The sequence below is a fragment of the Gobio gobio genome, assembly GCF_949357685.1.
Source record: "Gobio gobio genome assembly, chromosome: 15".
Taxonomy (NCBI): domain Eukaryota; kingdom Metazoa; phylum Chordata; class Actinopteri; order Cypriniformes; family Gobionidae; genus Gobio; species Gobio gobio.
In genome coordinates this window covers 41334481-41353269 of record NC_137108.1, presented here as the reverse complement: position 1 = coordinate 41353269, position 18789 = coordinate 41334481, and the positions used below count along the sequence as shown (strand labels likewise).

The window sequence follows — 18789 nt, the reverse complement described above, 5'->3', positions numbered from 1 at the left end:
CCACGATCGTGGACTCCTGAACTTGTTTTTTGGCAGCATCTGGAATCTCCTCCTTACGTATTCCCTGGCTTTGTGTTACATGTGTTTTGTTAATTTAACTTTTAGCATTTTGCATTTAACCTGTTTCAGTTCCTGTTTCCTGTCCTGTGTGCCATTTTTGTAGTTCTTTGTAGTTTTTCTAGTTGATTAGTTCTGATCATACCCAGGTTTGTCTTTTTTACCTATTACATTTCTAGTATTTATATTCCAGTGTTTCTGGTTTCATGGATGTTTTGTTAGGGTGCTAATTCGGTTTCCCTGCTTTTTTTTAGGTTGGGTGTTTGTTTTATTTACATTCAGTTGAAATAAAATAACTACATTTGGATCCAGCCCTCCCTCGTTTATGAGTTAACCCAACATTGCAATAACAGGTTGATGCGTGTTGAGGCCAAATTTAACATCGTCCTGCAGGAATTCTCACGTATAAAGAGAGGCCTCTTTCATCAGTAACTCGAGAAAGGATTGTTCATACTGAGTGATGGACTACACATCTCACCTACAATACAAGAATCTAGCAGATGGGTGTGAGGATGACATGCTGCTCTGAATGCCACAGTGTGAGATAATAATGCCGTGCGACTTTAGCACAGGTGCTGACAACCGGGACAAACAACAAGGACCCTCCGACATGAAATGAGTGTCAGAAATATCTACACCTTGTTCTATTTTTACCTTTTTAGAATATCAGGGATGCTTTGTTTGACTTTTAAATGTTACTTTGCTTTTACCTGTACACTATATACCACACATATTGCATACTGCATTTAACTTTTAAAAAGTACCATTGGCACCAACATGCATTACCTTGTACCATAGCAGCGAACATCTAGTTTTGTTGCTATCAGCAATAACCATAATGTTTTTGACGCACATACAACAGGAAATCTGAGCTCAGATAGGTCCTTTGGCACTGTTGACCTCCTGGTGGAGATGTGAGTCTTACATATCAGTTAAATGGTCGTGAGGTTAGTCATTTTCCCACCTCGTCAAACTACACCAATCTGAAGAGACTCCTGTGGGCATGATGGCAGGGTGTATAAATAGTAACAAACCCTATTTATAAGACACCGAAACACTCAGGAGGCAAGCAGCAGCCTTTATCAGAAGATCTGACTGATAACTTTCTTATCTAGCTTTAATTTGCCTTGTATTTGTTTTGACCGGTCACTGGATGAGATGCATTGCCTGAGCAGGACGCCCAGGTCATATCTGCTGAACTCCTACAGTGATTTCCAGGAGACTGATGAGATTGCCAGAGAATCATATGAGGCCACCTGGTTAGACCTACTCATGGAGACGAGACCAGAATATAAGTATGCGTTTCTGTCTCTGACTCTGTGTTGTATGTGCAGATTTTAGATGCGTTTAAAAGGAATGCTTCATCCAAAAATTTAAAATCTGTATTTACTTGCCCTTTATGTTCCAACCCTGCATGCTTTTATCAGTAGTCAATAGTAATCAGGACTGTAAAGCTCCAGGACAAAAAAAAAATCATACAAAGAGTCCTTATCACTCATGCTGCTATGCTATATATAAGTTTTCTTTAAGGAACAGGCCAAAATTTAGTTGTTGTTCATTGAATAATTTATCTCTGAGTCTGCTGAAACTTGTATAGCTTGCAATTCGATTTTTCAAAGTGGTGCATCACTTCAACCCTGGCATTACACTCACTTTAGCTCTGGAAAAATGATTAATAAACAACAATAATAAAACTATAATAACCTCCTATTTTAAACACTTTTTGTAAAATAACTATATACACTACTGTTCAGTAGGGATTTCTTTTTTTAAATATATCTTTGAAAGAAGTCTCTTATGCTCACAAAGACATTGATCAAAAATATAGTAAAAACAGTTTTCTGTAATTTATTTCTGTGATGTAAAGCTGATTTTTCAGCATCATTACTCCAGTCTTCAGTGTCACGTGATCCTTCAGAAATCACTCTTAATATGCTGATCTAATGCTCAAGAAACATTTCTTATTATTAACAATGTTCAAAGCAGTTGTGCTCGATTTTTTTTTTTTTTTTACATTTCAAGATTCTCTGATGTATAGAAGGCTTAAAAAAACAGCATTTGTTTGAAATTGAGGTTTTTTTGTAACATTAATGTTTTACTGTCACTTTTGATCAATTGTATGCATCCTTACTGAATAATGAAATTAATTTCTAACCATAAAAATCATAGTAACCCCAACTTTTTGTTTCTTCTGAGCATAAAGTACAATTTGTAAAGCTTGATTTTGAGTTTGTGATTTTTTTAAAAAAAAGTTGGTCATTGTTCAGAATGTTTAGATTCTACAACAGAATGTTCTTACTACTTATTAACTTTCACAAGTCCTCTTTCACAGGATGACACTCGTTGAGAAGGACTCGATAAGAAAAGAGAGCTTCGAAAGGAAGCAGGTGGTTCATTTCACGGTGCGACGATACCCAAACCAGATCATTCGCATGGGGAGAGAGGGGGAGCCAATGATGGAATATCGTTTACCTTACAGAAACATTCTCCCAATACCAATATTCGTGCCCAGAGACGCCACACAGCCTGGCGTGACCCGTGAGCCGTCGCCCTCTAGAATAAAATCCGCCATGGACACTGAGGCTAGTTTAAATGGAGTTTGCCTTCAGAAGAGAGAGGTCTCGTCCATTACCGAACATAAACCAATGTTAATCCAACCCAGGAGTCCAGAATTCAGAGCGTCAAGGCTCATCTCTCCACCACGAGACGCACATTGCTTCCAGCGACGAGAGTGATGAGCTGGTGAAAGCTGTCTGCCATCATGGACATGGATACAATGACATATGGTGGGTGGGTGTGTGACCTCAGTAACACTTAACTCCAAAGCCTTCAAACCCCATATGCTCACAATTATTATTTACTTGAGAAACCTTAAGGAAGGAAAATACAGAGGCCACAAAAATGTATTTTTAAACATAAAATGGCATTGAATCATGTCCGTTTTACCAGTTTATTGTGAAATGATTTGCTTTAAGCGTGTGTATTTATTGACAATAAATGCCACTTGGTGTGATATGTAATGCAATAACATTTTCTAAATGGGGTTTAAGCTTCTACATTTGTTTAATTGATTAAGCTAAATAGTTTAGCAAAAAAGGATCAACTGTATGGGAAAACATTAATGATCTTGATCCTGAATAAAATGTCAACACTGCACAAGTCTGAATGAAATGTAATTGAATTTTGATCTATGTCTGACTATAAATGAGCTGTTGCTCTTTCTTAGCAGGTTTACAATGACCTGCAGGACAGACATCGTCCTCTGGTGGACAGTCAACATCTATTCAAAACAGTTAGTAGTTCTTGGAAATGAATGCGATGAATAAATACTTTCTTGACCGTACATTTCGTTCATATGCGATTATGAAATTATGGAACACAATAAAAAAATTTATCAAACTGTAATATATTTCTTTTCAGAAAACATTCATTATCAGTAACAGCATTTTTTTTTATTAGTTATGAATCATCTTTAGGCTAAATCCTCTGAAGTTTATCAGTAATGCAGCAAATATGAAACCATTTGATTCTTCTGCATTCTTGTTTAAAAAAGGAGAAAAAATAGAGCTAAGAAAACAAAAACAATTCATGTTCTGATATATGATTGTCAAGGACTCAAGGCTTAAAGGGTTTCCTGAAAAGGTTTGGCATAAACGGCTGATAAATAAATCATGGCCATAACTTTAGGAAAACATTTATGGAAACAAAATCTTACTTGTTGTTTTCATAAAGATCTACTCTCCTGCATCAAGGTCTGCTGGAGGATGGCGATGCTCCTTTGAGCGTCTCCTCTGCCCTCTTGTGTTTCTGCAGGGTGACCTGCAGCTGCCAGTACCTGAGATACAGCCACATCAAATTCCCATTCTTGCGCTTATCCATGTTCAGTAAATCTGCACAGTGTCTGTCGTTCTTAAAAATGTCCCTAAGATCGTCCTCTAGGTTCAGCTCGGCACCCACCGGGTTTTTAGCAACCTTCAGCAGCAGGTCCTTCTCCATCTCCAGACGATGTTCCCGTGGCAAGAGGATGCTGTAGAACGCTTCCTGCCTCTCCACTAGCTGAACCTCCAGTTCCTGTAGAAGAGCCCGAGCCCTGCGCTGCCACTCCTCCTCTTGCTGCAGGGCTTTCCGCAGTGCCACCCCGGCCACGCCAGACTGCAGCAAGTGGTTCTTCTCCTCGTCCAGATCCCGCCGTTCCTGCTGAAGCTGCTTCCGTTCCTCCATGAGCTGCTGACTCTGAGAGATCACGGCTTTCCTGTAGCCCTGCACCCGCTGACGTTCCTTCTCAAGCTCCACCTCCAGGTGTGCTGCTGTCCGCCGGTTTTCCGTCAGTGTCACCCTGTACTTCAGCTCCAGGTCTCTGCTAATGGCTGCCATGTCGCTGTCATACTTGCTCTTCATATCTTGTATCTGGCTCTGTGATTCTCGAGTCCATATCCAACCTAGTTGAAAATACACCCACAGAGATTTTAATTTTAAAAGAGTGACCAAATCAATTTAAAGAGAATATGACTTTTGACAAATACCTTTAAAGAAAACACCATATGATAAAATGCTCTAAATCTAAAATTTACAACAAATTCTATCAGTATACATCAGTGGTGTTATTGTTAACTAAACTATTAAAAAGGGTTAAATTGTTCATTCAAATAAAGCTAAATAATAAGAAATGTTGCCACGGCAGCAAACTGAAATAAGTTGAAGTACAAAAATCGCTAATCACATGACAAAATTATAACTAATGCTAATTCAAAAAATCAATTAAATGGTAACATTTATAAGGTTTCATAAGTTAACTACTTAAGTTAACATGAACTAAGAATGAACAATACTTCCACAGCATTTATTAATCTAAGTTCATGTTAATTTCAGCCTTTACGAATACATTATTAAAATCAAAAGTTGTATTTGTTAACATTAGTTAATGCACTGTGTGAACTAACATGAACAAACAATGAACGGCTGTATTTTTATTAAAGCTGCAGTCCGTAACTTTTTGCGCTCTAGCAGTTAATAAACAGAACTGCATGCGTCTTGCGGAAGAACACTGCAACATATAAACACTTATTATAAGTGATTACCATAATGATTCCGGGTAAGACAAAAACATGGTTTGGAAAATGGATTCATGTTGTACATTCTCATTATATAATTTTTGTAAATCTTGAACACAAAAAAAGCTATGGACAGCAGCTTTAACTAACATTAACAAAGAGGAATAAATACTTTAACAAATATAATGCTCATTGTTAGTTCATACATAATATTAAATAACATAGTAGTACATAAATAATAACATACTTAAAATGAATGTGAAAATTAGATAAAAAAATTGTGATGTGCCATTAAGTGAAAGATTAGTTAAATTGTAAAAGAAAATCTGAACATAACTGTCAGCATAAAGATACACTAAATAAGTGTGAAAGACACACACACACACACACACACACACACACACACACACACACACACACACACACACACACACACACACAAATACAACTGTAGAAATGAATTGATGGATTGCTTTTACAACCCCCCTATGAACCCAGATTTCATTACAGCATATAAAGTGGATTATCTAGTATAATGTAGTACACAATCATTGAAGACATTTGTGAGGGTGAATGCATGACTTTGTAGAAGTATAAAGACCCCTTACGAAATGCTGCCAGCCCGATCATGGGCACCAGCAGGGCATAATTCCACCTGCCCCCGTCATCTCCAGCTGGCTCTGGTCTAATATTCCATCTAGGAGGATCATTCAGGTCGTTCATGGAGAAATTCTGATCAGAAAGTGAAGTAAGGCGCTGTTTTGTCACAGTCTGTTTCGTGTATCTGTGTAAAACTACACTGTCTACACCAAACAATATTACTAATATAGAGTCATAGCGTTAATGACCTGCAACACACAACACTGCTTAAGCTGCAACACTGCAGATGATAAATGCATTCCTATGGCAGGTACACTGAACTACACTTAACAATAGATGTGTTCACGTTTTACTCTTGTGAACACGTTTCCTTTGCTTACCTTGAACAATCTAAACTCTTCTGCATAAAGTGCTTCCAGACAGCCTGAGCGATTATGTAATATTCCATCAAAAACAGTCCCACATCCATTGATTATTTCATAGGGGAGTTGAATGCATGTATTATTCAAATAGACATATTAAACGCATCGTATACAGTTATAAGTAGCCTTAAACGAACTGGCTATGTCGATATGTGTTATTAAATGTCCATCAATCCACCTTTATTTACAAAAATTACAGAAATACAACTGTATTGGATTTTGAACACCCCTAAACTATAGTCACATATTGGTATAGTCCGGAGAGCTGCGCATTTGAGATTTTAGCTGTTCGCAACTGCGCAGGGGATGCGCAGAAGGGTTTAACCTTACAACAACAACAAAAAACCCTTTAATTACATGGATAGTTAAAATAAGAATGGTGTTTTGATATTTAACTAGATAATGGTAACATGGTTTATCATGACGCATAACTTTGATTGCCATTTCTGTCATGACAACTTTCTGAGTGTTTAACAGTAATGGATATGACAATGTTGATATGTTTTGTCTTGGCGGAATAGATCTGGGGCCTATACCATGAAGCCGGTTTAGCTAGCTAGCCAGATATGTTTAAGCTTAGTTTGTGCCAATCCTGGGTTTTAGGTACCATTGAAGTGGTTTGGCTTTTAGCAGTGTTCATCTCCATAGTAACTTACGCTCCACAGCTAACCTGCTCCAGGGCAGGTTATGTTCTGGATAAGAGATCTCAAACTGAAATTGGACCAATCAGCTGTGAGCAAACTGACTGTTTCTACTCCAAATTAAAGGTCACTAGCTAATGGCTATTAAAGACTTAAGCCTCTGGCTTTTAACAATGCTTATTTAAAATAATAGTAATTTTTAATTATTTAAATATAATTTATGTAATTATTACACCCTTAATCAATTACACATGTATCATTTGAGTAAATCAATCATTAATAGGCATTTTGTTAATATTAAACTAAATAGCCTATATAAAGGTCATACAAATAAGCTTTAAATTCAATAACTAAATCTATAAAAAACTACATGTGAGCATAAATGTTCAATTCTCTCTATATATCAACTAAACTAACTTCATAACTTTTACTTGCATTGACGTATAAGATTTTTCTTAAAGTTGTCCTCGACAGCTCTTTTCTTCTGTGTAAATTTGTTTAAATTCTTAATATTTTTCAATCATGTATATGAGTGAAGTGAATCACACAGCTTCTCCCGCGAGAAGTGAATCTCAGTTTCACTGAACCACAGCCTGTGATTGGCTGTTCACTGCTGAAGTCACAACTAAAATCCTAAACTCAGGATCAAAGCTTGAGTTGACAGAGAAAGTTGATGATCAGCATCATGGGACCAACAAAACCTGAATAGATTGGTTTGGTTTTGTCAACTCGAAACTAATCCTGTAACCCTGAGTTTGTTAAACTACCCTCATGGTACAGGCCCCTGCTATGCTGCCAGGGGCGCGGGAAGTGGGGGTGCTGAGGGTGTTGCAGCACCCCCTGGTTCCCTTTCGAACGGTCAGTTCGTACTGCGTCTTTAAGACGCTATGGGTAGGTTCTCCTACTCTCGAATATACTGAAGTAATTGTAAAATCACGCAGTGCTACTGCCCAGTCAAAACAGTGTCGAGACATCTCGCACGCTATTGGCTGGCCAGTGGGAACTGCATGAACCAATGGCAGAACAGCGTAATCTGAGCGAACCAATGGGCACAAAGCCCGCGAAGCTGAGCGCAAGAGCCCGCGAAAGGGGCATATAAAATACGCTGTAACTGTCAAAAACGTCAGATTAATCTCCTTCAGCGACGATCTACGGTCCTCGCTGATAAACTCGAACTACACCACCTTCACCGTGAATTGACGAGCCTGCAGCGGAATAGCGAACTAACCAGCCCGGACGTCCTGCGAGAGTCAGCGGACTGCTGTATTTCAGCGCGCTCAAATCGCCAGCGATCCCGCGAGCTGTCACGCCTTTCCCCTGCGCTCTTTGGTGAAACACTACGGTGTATCCTTTTTGTACAATACTGAGAAAAACATATCACTTGTGTGCAGTACTTACCTGCACTAGGAGGATAACCACGAAGGGTGCGTGATCTGTCTGGGCAAGGCCCACGCGGACGCTGCTCTCACCGGGTCCGGCTGCCCTCTCACTGCGAGGGTATGCCTATTTCCTCCCTCCGTTCGCGGATAGCGCTCTTTTCAGAGCGCGACCCCGGCCCTCGCGCTCTCCCGTTCCCCTTTCCGCCCGAAGCCTCGGCGGGAAAGAACGGCGGAGCCAGAGGGCTGAGTATACCGAGGCTAGCGAGTTCACGTCGGCCCAGTGCCCGCGTGACTCGTCTTCACCTCAGAGAGACGTTTCCCCTGTGACGTTCCCTCGATCGGACCTGCTCCCTCCGCTCGACGCCGAGGGCTTGGTCTCATTCGGCGGCAATGAGGAAGACGAATCCGCACTATTACCAATGTCTCGCTCTTCCTCTTCTCTCACTCGGGCCGCGCTAAGAAGCGCCGCGGACAGAGAATGCCGGAGTGGAGTTTCCTGCATTACTTTCTCTCAGACTGCTGGAGATATTGAGAGCGCGCCTTACGCTACAGGCTGTTGTCACTGCAGCTCGCGCTTCCTCAGCGGCAGCGCGTGCGCCCCTCTCTCTCTCCCAGCGCGCTCACTATCTAGAGCGCGACTTACGTCATTGCTGCCTCGCTGTCTAGCGCATAATGGCGTCGTGAATGGCGGCCAAGCCCTGCGTCTTTTTCACTCTATCACTTCTCTCAGTCCCCTATTCAGGCGACTGGAGAGGTTCAACAGTGTAGTAAACGAGCCTGTTATGAAACACGCACGCCACACACACTGAAAACACCGTCAAGAGCGCGACTTACGTCATAGCCACGCCCTCCGCTGTTACGGTGTACTTCACACAGGGTTGCCGGTTCGAGCCCAGCTCTCACAGGTTTCTCAGTGAGTCTCAATTTAGTGAATGGCGGCCAAGCCTTCAACCACTTCTCTCAGTCCCCTATTCAGGCGACTGGAGAGGTTCAACAGTGTAGTAAACGAGCCTGTTATGAAACGCACGCCACACACACTGAAAACACCGTCAAGAGCGCGACTTACGTCATAGCCGCGCCCTCTGCTGTTACGGTGTACTTCGCACAAAGGGTTGCCGGTTCGAGCCCAGCTCTCACAGGTTTCTCAGTGAGTCTCAATTTAGTGAATGGCGGCCAAGCCTTCAACCACTTCTCTCAGTAAACGAGCCTGTTATAAAACATGCACGCCTGTACACAGAACGCTGTATTATTGGTGATCCTAATAAACAATTAAGAGTTCTTTCCTCTGTTATGACTGCAGGCAGTGTGTCCCCTTCATAGGGTGTACCCCTGCATATAAGCACTGTTAATTCAGCGCTATAGAACCACTCAAAAGTCCTGCTGTGGCCGGATTACCACTACAGACTTACTTTACATTCTCTCAATCCCCTCGGTTCAGGCGACTGGAGATGTAAATATTGCAGTCAACTAGCCTGTTGTCAAACACGCTCGCCTGCACATCAACGCTGTGTTTTAACAATGACTTTACTAAAATACATGCACCTTGCACATAAGCACTGTTCTCACAGATTACTGCTCACGCCGAGAGCGCTCTATATGTAGAGCACGCGCCCACTACAGGTGTGTGCCGCTACACATAAGTGCTGTCCGCACAGTGTCACATCTCTCCCCTCGGCCCGTTTTTGTTCCGGTCAGGGAGAAAAATACTGTTCTGAATGTTTTTTTCATGCAATGAATGTAAACTACGAGTCCGCTTTAATGCGTGCTCCCCTGCATTCTACCGCCATAAAGGCGAGTTAAAAAAAACAAAACAAAAAAAAAAAAAAATGGCGGCCTCAGGCCCATCTTAGATCTCAGACACCTGAACAAGGCTCTATCAAAAGGTTTTTCAGAATGCCGACATTAAAACAGATCATCGCGCAAATCTGCCCGATGGACTGGTTTTTTCTCATTGGATCAGAAAGATGCTTACTCTCATATCCAAATTATCCCACGTCACAGACCGTTTTTGAGATTCGCGTTCGACGGGAAGGCTTATCAGTACACAGTCCTGCCATTTGGCCTGTCCTTTCACGAAGTGCATGGATGCAGCTCTCTCCCCCTTAAGATAAGCGGGAATGCGCATTCTGAACTACCTCGACGACTGGCTCATACTGGCCCAGTCAGAGGAAGAAATAAAATCTCACAAATCTATGCTACTCAGCCATCTAGAATGCCTGGGTCTCAGAATAAATACAGCCAAGAGCTTATTGCTTCCCAGGCAGAGAACCTCCTTCCTGGGAACGATTTTAGACTCAGCCCAAATGAGGGCGTGGCTATTGGACGAACGCGCTCTGACTACACAGCAGCTTGCATGTTCATTCAAAATGGGAACCTACACACCCCTAAAAAATTTCAGAGAATGCTAGGCCTAATGGCAAAAGCTTCTCCAGTACTTCCGCTGGGTATGAAGCACATGCGCCCCCTGCAGTACTGGCTGAAATCACGGGTTCCTTCCCAAGCGTGGCATTCAGGCCAGCTTTGGATCAAAGTGGGCCGCGGCTGTGTCAAATCCCTGGCCCCGTGGTCACTTGGAAACAGTTTCCAGACGGATGGTGGTCACCACGGACACCTCCAACTCAGTTTGGGGCGCTCTGTACGAGGGCGAACCGGCCTTCGGCTCATGGTCGAGCACGGAGTCACGGTTGCACATAAACTGCCTAGAAATGCTGGCAGTAGTGCTAGCCCTCAAGACTTTTTTTACCACGTCTCTCAGGTCACCATGTTCTAGTCCGCACGGACAACACGACTGTGATCTCCTACATAAACCGCCAAGGCGGGCTCAGGTCGAGATGGCTCAACCAACAGGTCAGACATCTCCTCCTATGGGCAAAAGGCAAATTACATTCACTAAAAGCAGTGCATGTGCCAGGCAGACTGAACCAGGGAGCAAACATGCTCTCCAGGGGCCTCGTGTCCCCGGGGGGAATGGGCCATCCATTCCTAAATGGTTCAAATGATATGGAGTGTTTTTGGGAGGGCAGAGGTCGACCTCTTCGCCTCCGAAGACAACTGTCATTGCCCAATCTATTTTTCAAAGAACAAGGATGCGCTGGCCCACAAATGGCCCAGCTGCATACTTTATGCTTTTCCACCAGTACCGCTCATTCCCCAGATTTTTAAAAAAAAGGATCAGGGAATGCGAGCACAGTCCTGCTAGTAGCTCCACTCTGGCGAACCCACATCAGGTTTCCCGAGTTGATTCAGTTACTATCAGCAGCCCCATGGCCAGTTCCCCTAAGGAAAGATCTCCTTTCTGAGGCGAACGGGACAATCCGGCACCCCCACCCCAAAATTGTGGGCGTTACATGTTTGGCAACTCAAGGGGGGCTCAAGAACCTCCCAGTGAGTGTCTTGAGCACCATCAGTGAAGCTAGAGCTCCGTCTACTAGACGTCTCTATGCCCTTAAATGGTCAGTGTTCTCTGACTGGTGTTCAGTCAGGAACTATAACCCAGTGTCATGCGAGATATCACAAATTCTTGTTTTTCTATAAGAGATGTTGGATGCAGGACACACTCCATCCACACTCAAAGTCTACACGGCAGCTATCGCCGCATCTCATACGCCTATAGCTGGCCAATCAGTATGCAGACACGCCATGGTCATAAAATTCTTAAAAGGAGCCAGGAGGCTTAACCCCCTTCTCCCTCCTACGGTGCCATCCTGGGACCTTCATTGGTCCTAAGAGCACTAAAAAGACCTCCCTTCGAGCCGCTGCAGACGGCTGAATTAAAGCCACTTTCGCTGAAAACTGCCCTGCTACTAGCACTGGCATCTGTTAAGCGTGTCAGTGACATTCAAGCGTTATCTGTGAACGCGTCATGTTTAGAATTGGCCCAGGCGATTCCAAAGTCATCCTCAAACCAGGGCATGGTTATGTACCTAAAGTGCTTTCAACACCGTTCAAAGCACAGGTAATCACTCTCTCTGCCCTCCCCACTTCGGAGGATGAGAGACAGTTACACCTGCTCGGCCCTGTTAGGTCGCTTAGAGCATATATTGAGCGGTCCTCCCACTTTAGACAGTCGGAGCAGCTCTTTGTAAGTTTTGGTGACCGAACTAGGGAACTTCCGGTCACCAAACAAAACCTAGCCAGATGGCTAGTGGACGCGATAGCGTTAGCATATGACACTATGGGCCTCCAATGCCCCATAGGTGTCAAAGCTCACTCCACCAGAGGCATGGCCTCCTCTTGGGCGTGGTCTAGTGGAGTTTTTCTATGGGTGACATTTGTAGATCGGCAGGTTGGTCCTCACCATCTACTTTAACCAGATTCTTCAGTCTGGATGTCCCTGCACTGCAGGCACAAGTCTTCGCTGTATAAAAATACTAAGACGGCCTAATGAATATCAGACGGCCTTGTAAGCCCGTCCCCGTCATAAGTTGGCATTGGGGCCTTCATATGCTTCAATGCTTACACATTCCTTATAGTTACCGGCCTCTATGAGCCCAGTAGTATAAGACGTGTGTACATATATATTATTAATATAAATGATGTGTCAGTAACTCTAGTCTTGAGCCCTTTCTAATAAGTGTTCAAACTTGAGGGAGTACATGTCACTGCGCTTATCATAGCACGGCGGGATTAAATAGGCTCCCATAGCGTCTTAAAGACGCAGTACGAACTGACCGTTCGAAAGGGAACGTACTCGGTTACTTAACGTAACCTCGGTTCCCTGAGATAAGGGAAGGAGTACTGCGTAGACGGCCGTGCTATGGCGCTGACTCGGGTGATCGTCGCTTCAGTCGATTTAACCTGACGTTTTTGACAGTTACAGCGTATTTTATATGCCCCTTTCGCGGGCTCTTGCGCTCAGCTTCGCGGGCTTTGTGCCCATTGGTTCGCTCAGATTACGCTGTTCTGCCATTGGTTCATGCAGTTCCCACTGGCCAGCCAATAGCGTGCGAGATGTCTCGACACTGTTTTGACTGGGCAGTAGCACTGCGTGATTTTACAATTACTTCAGTATATTCGAGAGTAGGAGAACCTACCCATAGCGTCTTAAAGACGCAGTACTCCTTCCCTTATCTCAGGGAACCGAGGTTACGTTAAGTAACCGAGTACGTTTCAAAGGATTGCAATGCACATTTTTGTTCATTTACATTTATTCATTTTTAGGATTTAATCATTTATTTGTAATAAACATTTTAAGTGGCCCATTCAAAAGTATTATTTATATGTACATAGCCTACATGAGGTCATATTGTGACCGTTGCGGTGTGTGCGTATAGAAAGAGTGGTAATATTTCCTCCAGTGGAGAGCGCCTTTCTGGAGATTCCGTTCATTTCTGAAGCTCATTCCGCTCAGCACCGCGCGCTCAACCCAGAACTCCCTTTGTGACATTCTTGATCAAATATAGGCCTATCTGAAATAGGGCTGCCCCAGACTAAGGTTTTTTTTTTCTTTTTTTTTTCTAGTAGTTGTTCATTTAAGCCGTTGTTCACGCAGCGCGCCGCCTCCATGTCATTGTCTGTTATAGGCTATTTGCTTATTATTTATTAAATCCGGGCAATTTGGTTGATCAAATATTTATTAAAATTAAGATACAATGTATACAAAACGAAATTCAATGTAAGGCTTTCAACAAAACAAAACTTATTGCAGTATTATTTAACTTATTGAAGACCCCCGTCTTCTGATAAAGGCTATTAGGGTAGAGTGGGGGAAAACGCCCCCCTGGGGTAAAACGCCCCCCCACCTGTTTTTCCCAAAATAACCACTAGAGGGAGTCAAGATATATTTTCACTGTTGCTATGCCCTTCGTTGACAACGGGGATAAACAAATCTCCTTGGAGAAGCTGACACCAGGGGCCCGTTCTTCGTACCTCGCTTAATACATCTGAGATGATTTGACAGATCCCAGATCTTTTAATCGTGATAACTGATGTCTGGATAATTTGGTTCTTCAAACGAATTTGCGGATTGGATTTAAATATCTGGATTGAATGATCTAAGATCACTGTGCGTTCTTGTTTTTCCCTGAAGAGGGCAGATGCATCGATACTAGAAACCACGATCAGCAATGCAGCGATTGGCTGGCGTCAAGACAGCAACGTAATGACATCATATAATTAAAAAAGCCACCTGGCAAAAAACTTGGCAAATTACACCAAAAAAAAACCACGAATATCTGGAGCTTTATAAGGAAATGGCTAAACGACCAAACCAACATAAAAGTTATAATAGATCAATGATAAATGTTTTTGTTGTTACATGATTACCAATTATTCACGATTTTATACAGTATTTGTACACCCTTTACATTTTTATTTCAATGTTGTAATTCAATTTTTAATTGTAATAATTCATCAATTTGAAGCAGATTTGTAACGTGACAGTATTAACGTTTTTAAGGGTCAAGATCAAATTCTCCGCATCTCCTGCGCTGCATCAAGCCATCCCATAATATCCGTCATCACTTAAATTAATGCACGGCTCAGATGAACTGTACAACATGTGTGCAAACCTCCAATAAAATTATAAAGTAATTATTCCATCACAAATAAATCGCTCAATCAAGTGGCTGTGTCTATAGTATTATACACAACATTATAATATTATATTCATTCTCATATACATATACAATTAAAAAAATTGTATATTATTATTATTTAAAATGATTAGTATTGCCCCTGGTTCAGTAAAGAACTCTTGTAATAAAGTAGCAGTGGCTGGGACAGCCTAACTGAGTTAGCGAGGTACGAAGAACGGGCCCCTGCGACGTATTTGAAGAGAAGAGGATTACATGCTAAGTGCTATAATTTTCAGATATTAGTAAACAAGTGTTTAAGAGAATATTGTTCTGCAGGATATCACAGTGATGTATGATAGATGAATAGTGAAGTCTGTACTTTGAGAGGAAATGTTATTTATAAGGAATATAATTATATCTTAAAAATTATTTTTTTTTTTTAAAAGTCATAGCTTGTGGGGTAAAACGCCCCCTACGCTGAGGGGTAAAACGCCCCCCAAAGGGCATAGTTTCTCTCTATCATAATTACTATAATAACATATTAGATTATGTGAATGGCTACTGAATTAAAGTTTATTTATGTATGTATTTATTTATTTGTTTATTTAGTATTTATTTGTTTATTTATGTATTTATTTATTACAACACATTTGTTTGCATGGCTTAGTTATATAAATATAAATGGTAAAATTGCTGCGAATGGCTAATGAATTAATGTTTATTTATGTATATATTTATTTATTTGTTTATTTATTATTACAACATATTTGTTTGCATGGCTTAGTTATATGTATAAATATAAATGTTAAAAGGGCTGTGAATGGCTAATGAATTAATGTTTATTTATTTATTACAACATATTTGTTTGCATGGCTTATATATAAATATAAATGGTAAAAATATGGATATTGTGGACATTCCTCAAATAAATATTAATATATATACATGTTGATACATTACTTGCCTTTTACTTTGAGAGATTAAAAACTATAGTCTGCTCATTTTGCTGTTGATCTATGAAGCAAACTGGTTGGGAAGAAAGGGGGCATTTTACCCCACCTTGGGGGGCGTTTTACCCCACCGCTGGGGCAAAACGCCCCCTTTGTACAAAAATATTTTCAGTCAAAATACTAATTAATTATGAAGGCTGTGCAATTTTAATATTTGGTGAATAACTCCTGCCATAGTCACTCAAAACCGGGATGGCAATTCAAGTCACATTTATGTTTTGTTTCACTGTAATGTCACATTTTCCTTAAGGGGGGCGTTTTCCCCCACTCTACCCTATGCATCTTATGTGTCCTGTTCACTTTTCAACGTAGCCTACATTTAATAAAAAAAATAACATTATAATATTTAAACTGAAACTAAATACGTGTTTTAATGGCTACAAGCAGTGTTGGGTGTAACTAGTAACTAAGTAATTAGTTACTGTAATTTTCCCTTGAAAAAGTAAAGAAAAGGGATTACTCTTATTTTTTCTGTAATTTAATTACAGTTAGGCTACTTCTGAAGTAATTGAACTAAATACTAAATACAATTATATATAATAAAATAATGGAATTAACATCAACATTTAAAGTCTAACTTTAAAATGCATGTTTTTATGTATCCTTCTAACATTTGTAATACTTTGGTCAGAATAATTGATGTAGTTTTATATTATTTATTTTAATGAATTAAAAGAACCGTTTCAAGTCTATCCTTGAATCGCTTAACTAGTCGAGGTTGATATAGATTTGGGAAGTAGCCTAATTAGTAATAAGTAATTAAATACATTTTGGAGAGAGTAATTTGTAGCTACAGTAGGCTAATCAAATTACACTATTGAAGATGTAATTAGTAACTAGTAATTCATAACTTTTTTAGAGTAACTTACCCAACATGGCTACAGGCCTATAGTAGGCTACAGAGAAATGTCATATCGGAGCGGGATTTGAGCGCACGTCATTTTACCGGTGAGCGGTTGCTTACATGCTCTGGTAAGGTAGGCAGTTTTTTTGCGTCAATTTGTATTTCCTGTAACCCCCCCCCCCCCGTCAAAAATCACAGCACCCCCAACCTAAAACATCTTCCCGCGCCCCTGGCTGCTTCTGCTGTTGTTGATGGTTATTGCTGTCCAAGTACAGGACTCGCTACTGCCTATAGATACATGACACACTGCTGTGAGCAAATAAGACATGCTGCTGCTTTACAATAGCATACATTTACCCCGTAGCAGATCTGTACAGGTGGAGCTGGGGAAGGTGGAAAGGGTGCTCGTTGGCTACTGATACAGAAGGAACCAATCAGCTATGCCCTACAGAGGTGATGTGATTGCAAGCAGAGTTAAGGACCTATCAGCCTGCTCCATTTAGTTTCGTGACAGAACTTTGTATTGATCAGCTTCCAGGCTCTGCCGCACATTGGGGTCCCAATCACTCTGGTTTTTAAATGCATTTACTTTCATTTCACCTCTTACCCTCATTTGACCATTACTCCCTCCACAATAGGTGTATGATAATGACTTCAGTTAGTATTGATCTTGTTATTAGGTAACTCTGACTTCACAATATCGAACAGTATCCTTTTATAATGTTAATATTTATTGTATTTATTTGTCTTGTATCATTCTCTATAGTATTATGGACAATATCCTCTCTAGTTAGTGTACTAATACAATTCATATCACTTATCTTTAACTAAAATGTTTAATTCAGCCAAGGACTGTTATCAAACAAACTCACAAAGGTATACATTTGTATTATTGAACTATTAAAATAGGAACTGAAATTGTGATCTTTATTTAACAAAAGTCTTTATTCCACTGCAATTACATGTTAAACCAATATGGACGTTTCCTGTTGCGTTCTACTATTCTCTTGTCATTATCTGCATCAGAAGGCTTTTCATTTTCATACAAAACAACAGACTCTACAGCAGGAGTGTTGAGAGGTCCGCCTTCCATGATGGAGATTTGCTTCCGTATCATTGCCGTCTCCTTCCGGACCTTTTCATAGCAGAATCCACACAGAGTATGCTTCAGTTTCATGTTGCCACACTCTGGACACGGCTCAATGTTGTACTGGGAGAAAAGGAAAAAATTGGATAAGTTGCTAATACACTGTAGACAGTTTCACTTTGATAGCTCTTTTAATTTGTACCATGCTTGAGTTCTTACCTTGACTTTAATCAGTTTGCTTGGGTCTCGTCTTCGGCAACGATTTACCTCAATGGTTCGTCTCTTTTTAGGAGCGGCCATCCAAAAGATACTGTCCAAGAAACTGGGCTGAGCGTTTTCATCATCGCTGCTGTGATGGGATTGAGGAAGAATACCGGGACCATTTACTGCCAGAGCTGGACCTGAAGAAAAGGTTTATGTGATTGATAGATTAATACAATAATAATCAAACTGAATTCCTCAAATGCTCACACTACCATTTCAAATATACCTTACCTTAATTTTTGTCCATTTATGATTTATAAAAGGAAGGGCTTACATTTGACTTAAAGTGATTGAGATATATATATATATATATATATATATATATATATATATATATATATATATATATATATATATATATATATATATATATAATTATGTATTTCAAGACAAAATATGTATATTTTAAACGCTGTAATGTTCAGATTAATTAGACTTTTTATCCTATGTAACGTTAGTATCTTAAAATGTGCCATGTGTCTCCTTGAGCGCTTGACACACCAGAGATAATGACATTAAAAACAAACTCTATATTTAATGTTACAACACACAGGTAAATCAAAGAAAAATAAACTATTAAATGGTCTTAAATGAAGCTTACGGGTAAGTATAAGAGTATGCAGTGTCACACATGACACGTTCAGTACAGTAAATGCACTCACCGAAGCGGTCAAATCCCGCCGCTTGCGATAAACTAAGTTCCAGACGCTGTAGAGAACGACCGATAAACTGAAGTAAACCCGTTAATGACATTGTGTGCGGTGTTTTATTTCAGTTTAACCCAACATGTACAGAACAAACATCCTCACGGTCATATCTCAAAAAGACCCACTGCGCCTGCGCATTCTTCTGCACCCGTGCATTCTGGGATTTGTAGTACAACTATATAAAAACGCTGCTTCATTATGAGCGGGTGAGG

General features: G+C 40.7%; 3 protein-coding genes across 4 annotated transcripts; 1 reads left to right on the top strand and 2 right to left on the bottom strand.

The window, feature by feature from the left end:
- Positions 1 to 1215: 1215 nt before the first annotated feature.
- LOC307138983 (telethonin) lies at positions 1216 to 2792 on the top strand (the record flags this gene model as incomplete). The annotated part of the gene is made up of 2 exons (XM_079837740.1): positions 1216 to 1352; positions 2390 to 2792. 2 exons carry the CDS (start codon positions 1216 to 1218, stop codon positions 2790 to 2792), a joined length of 540 nt encoding a protein of 179 aa, XP_079693866.1.
- On the bottom strand, positions 2076 to 6171 carry ccdc127a (coiled-coil domain containing 127a). 2 transcript variants are annotated; one of them, XM_079837738.1, is made up of 3 exons: positions 6089 to 6171; positions 5717 to 5805; positions 2076 to 4496 (listed from the first exon to the last, which is right to left on the bottom strand). In XM_079837738.1, the coding sequence occupies exons 1-3, from the start codon at positions 6154 to 6156 to the stop codon at positions 3805 to 3807; spliced, it is 849 nt and encodes a 282-aa protein (XP_079693864.1). In that variant the 5' UTR covers positions 6157 to 6171; the 3' UTR covers positions 2076 to 3804. The 2 variants fall into 2 exon arrangements, with proteins under 2 accessions (XP_079693864.1, XP_079693865.1); XM_079837739.1 differs by having other exon boundaries at positions 5717 to 5840; positions 6089 to 6151.
- A 10582-nt stretch (positions 6172 to 16753) lies between these two features.
- mrpl32 (mitochondrial ribosomal protein L32) lies at positions 16754 to 18709 on the bottom strand. The gene is made up of 3 exons (XM_079837737.1): positions 18533 to 18709; positions 17826 to 18007; positions 16754 to 17729 (listed from the first exon to the last, which is right to left on the bottom strand). The coding sequence occupies exons 1-3, from the start codon at positions 18621 to 18623 to the stop codon at positions 17478 to 17480; spliced, it is 525 nt and encodes a 174-aa protein (XP_079693863.1). The 5' UTR covers positions 18624 to 18709; the 3' UTR covers positions 16754 to 17477.
- Between the last annotated feature and the right edge of the window lie 80 nt (positions 18710 to 18789).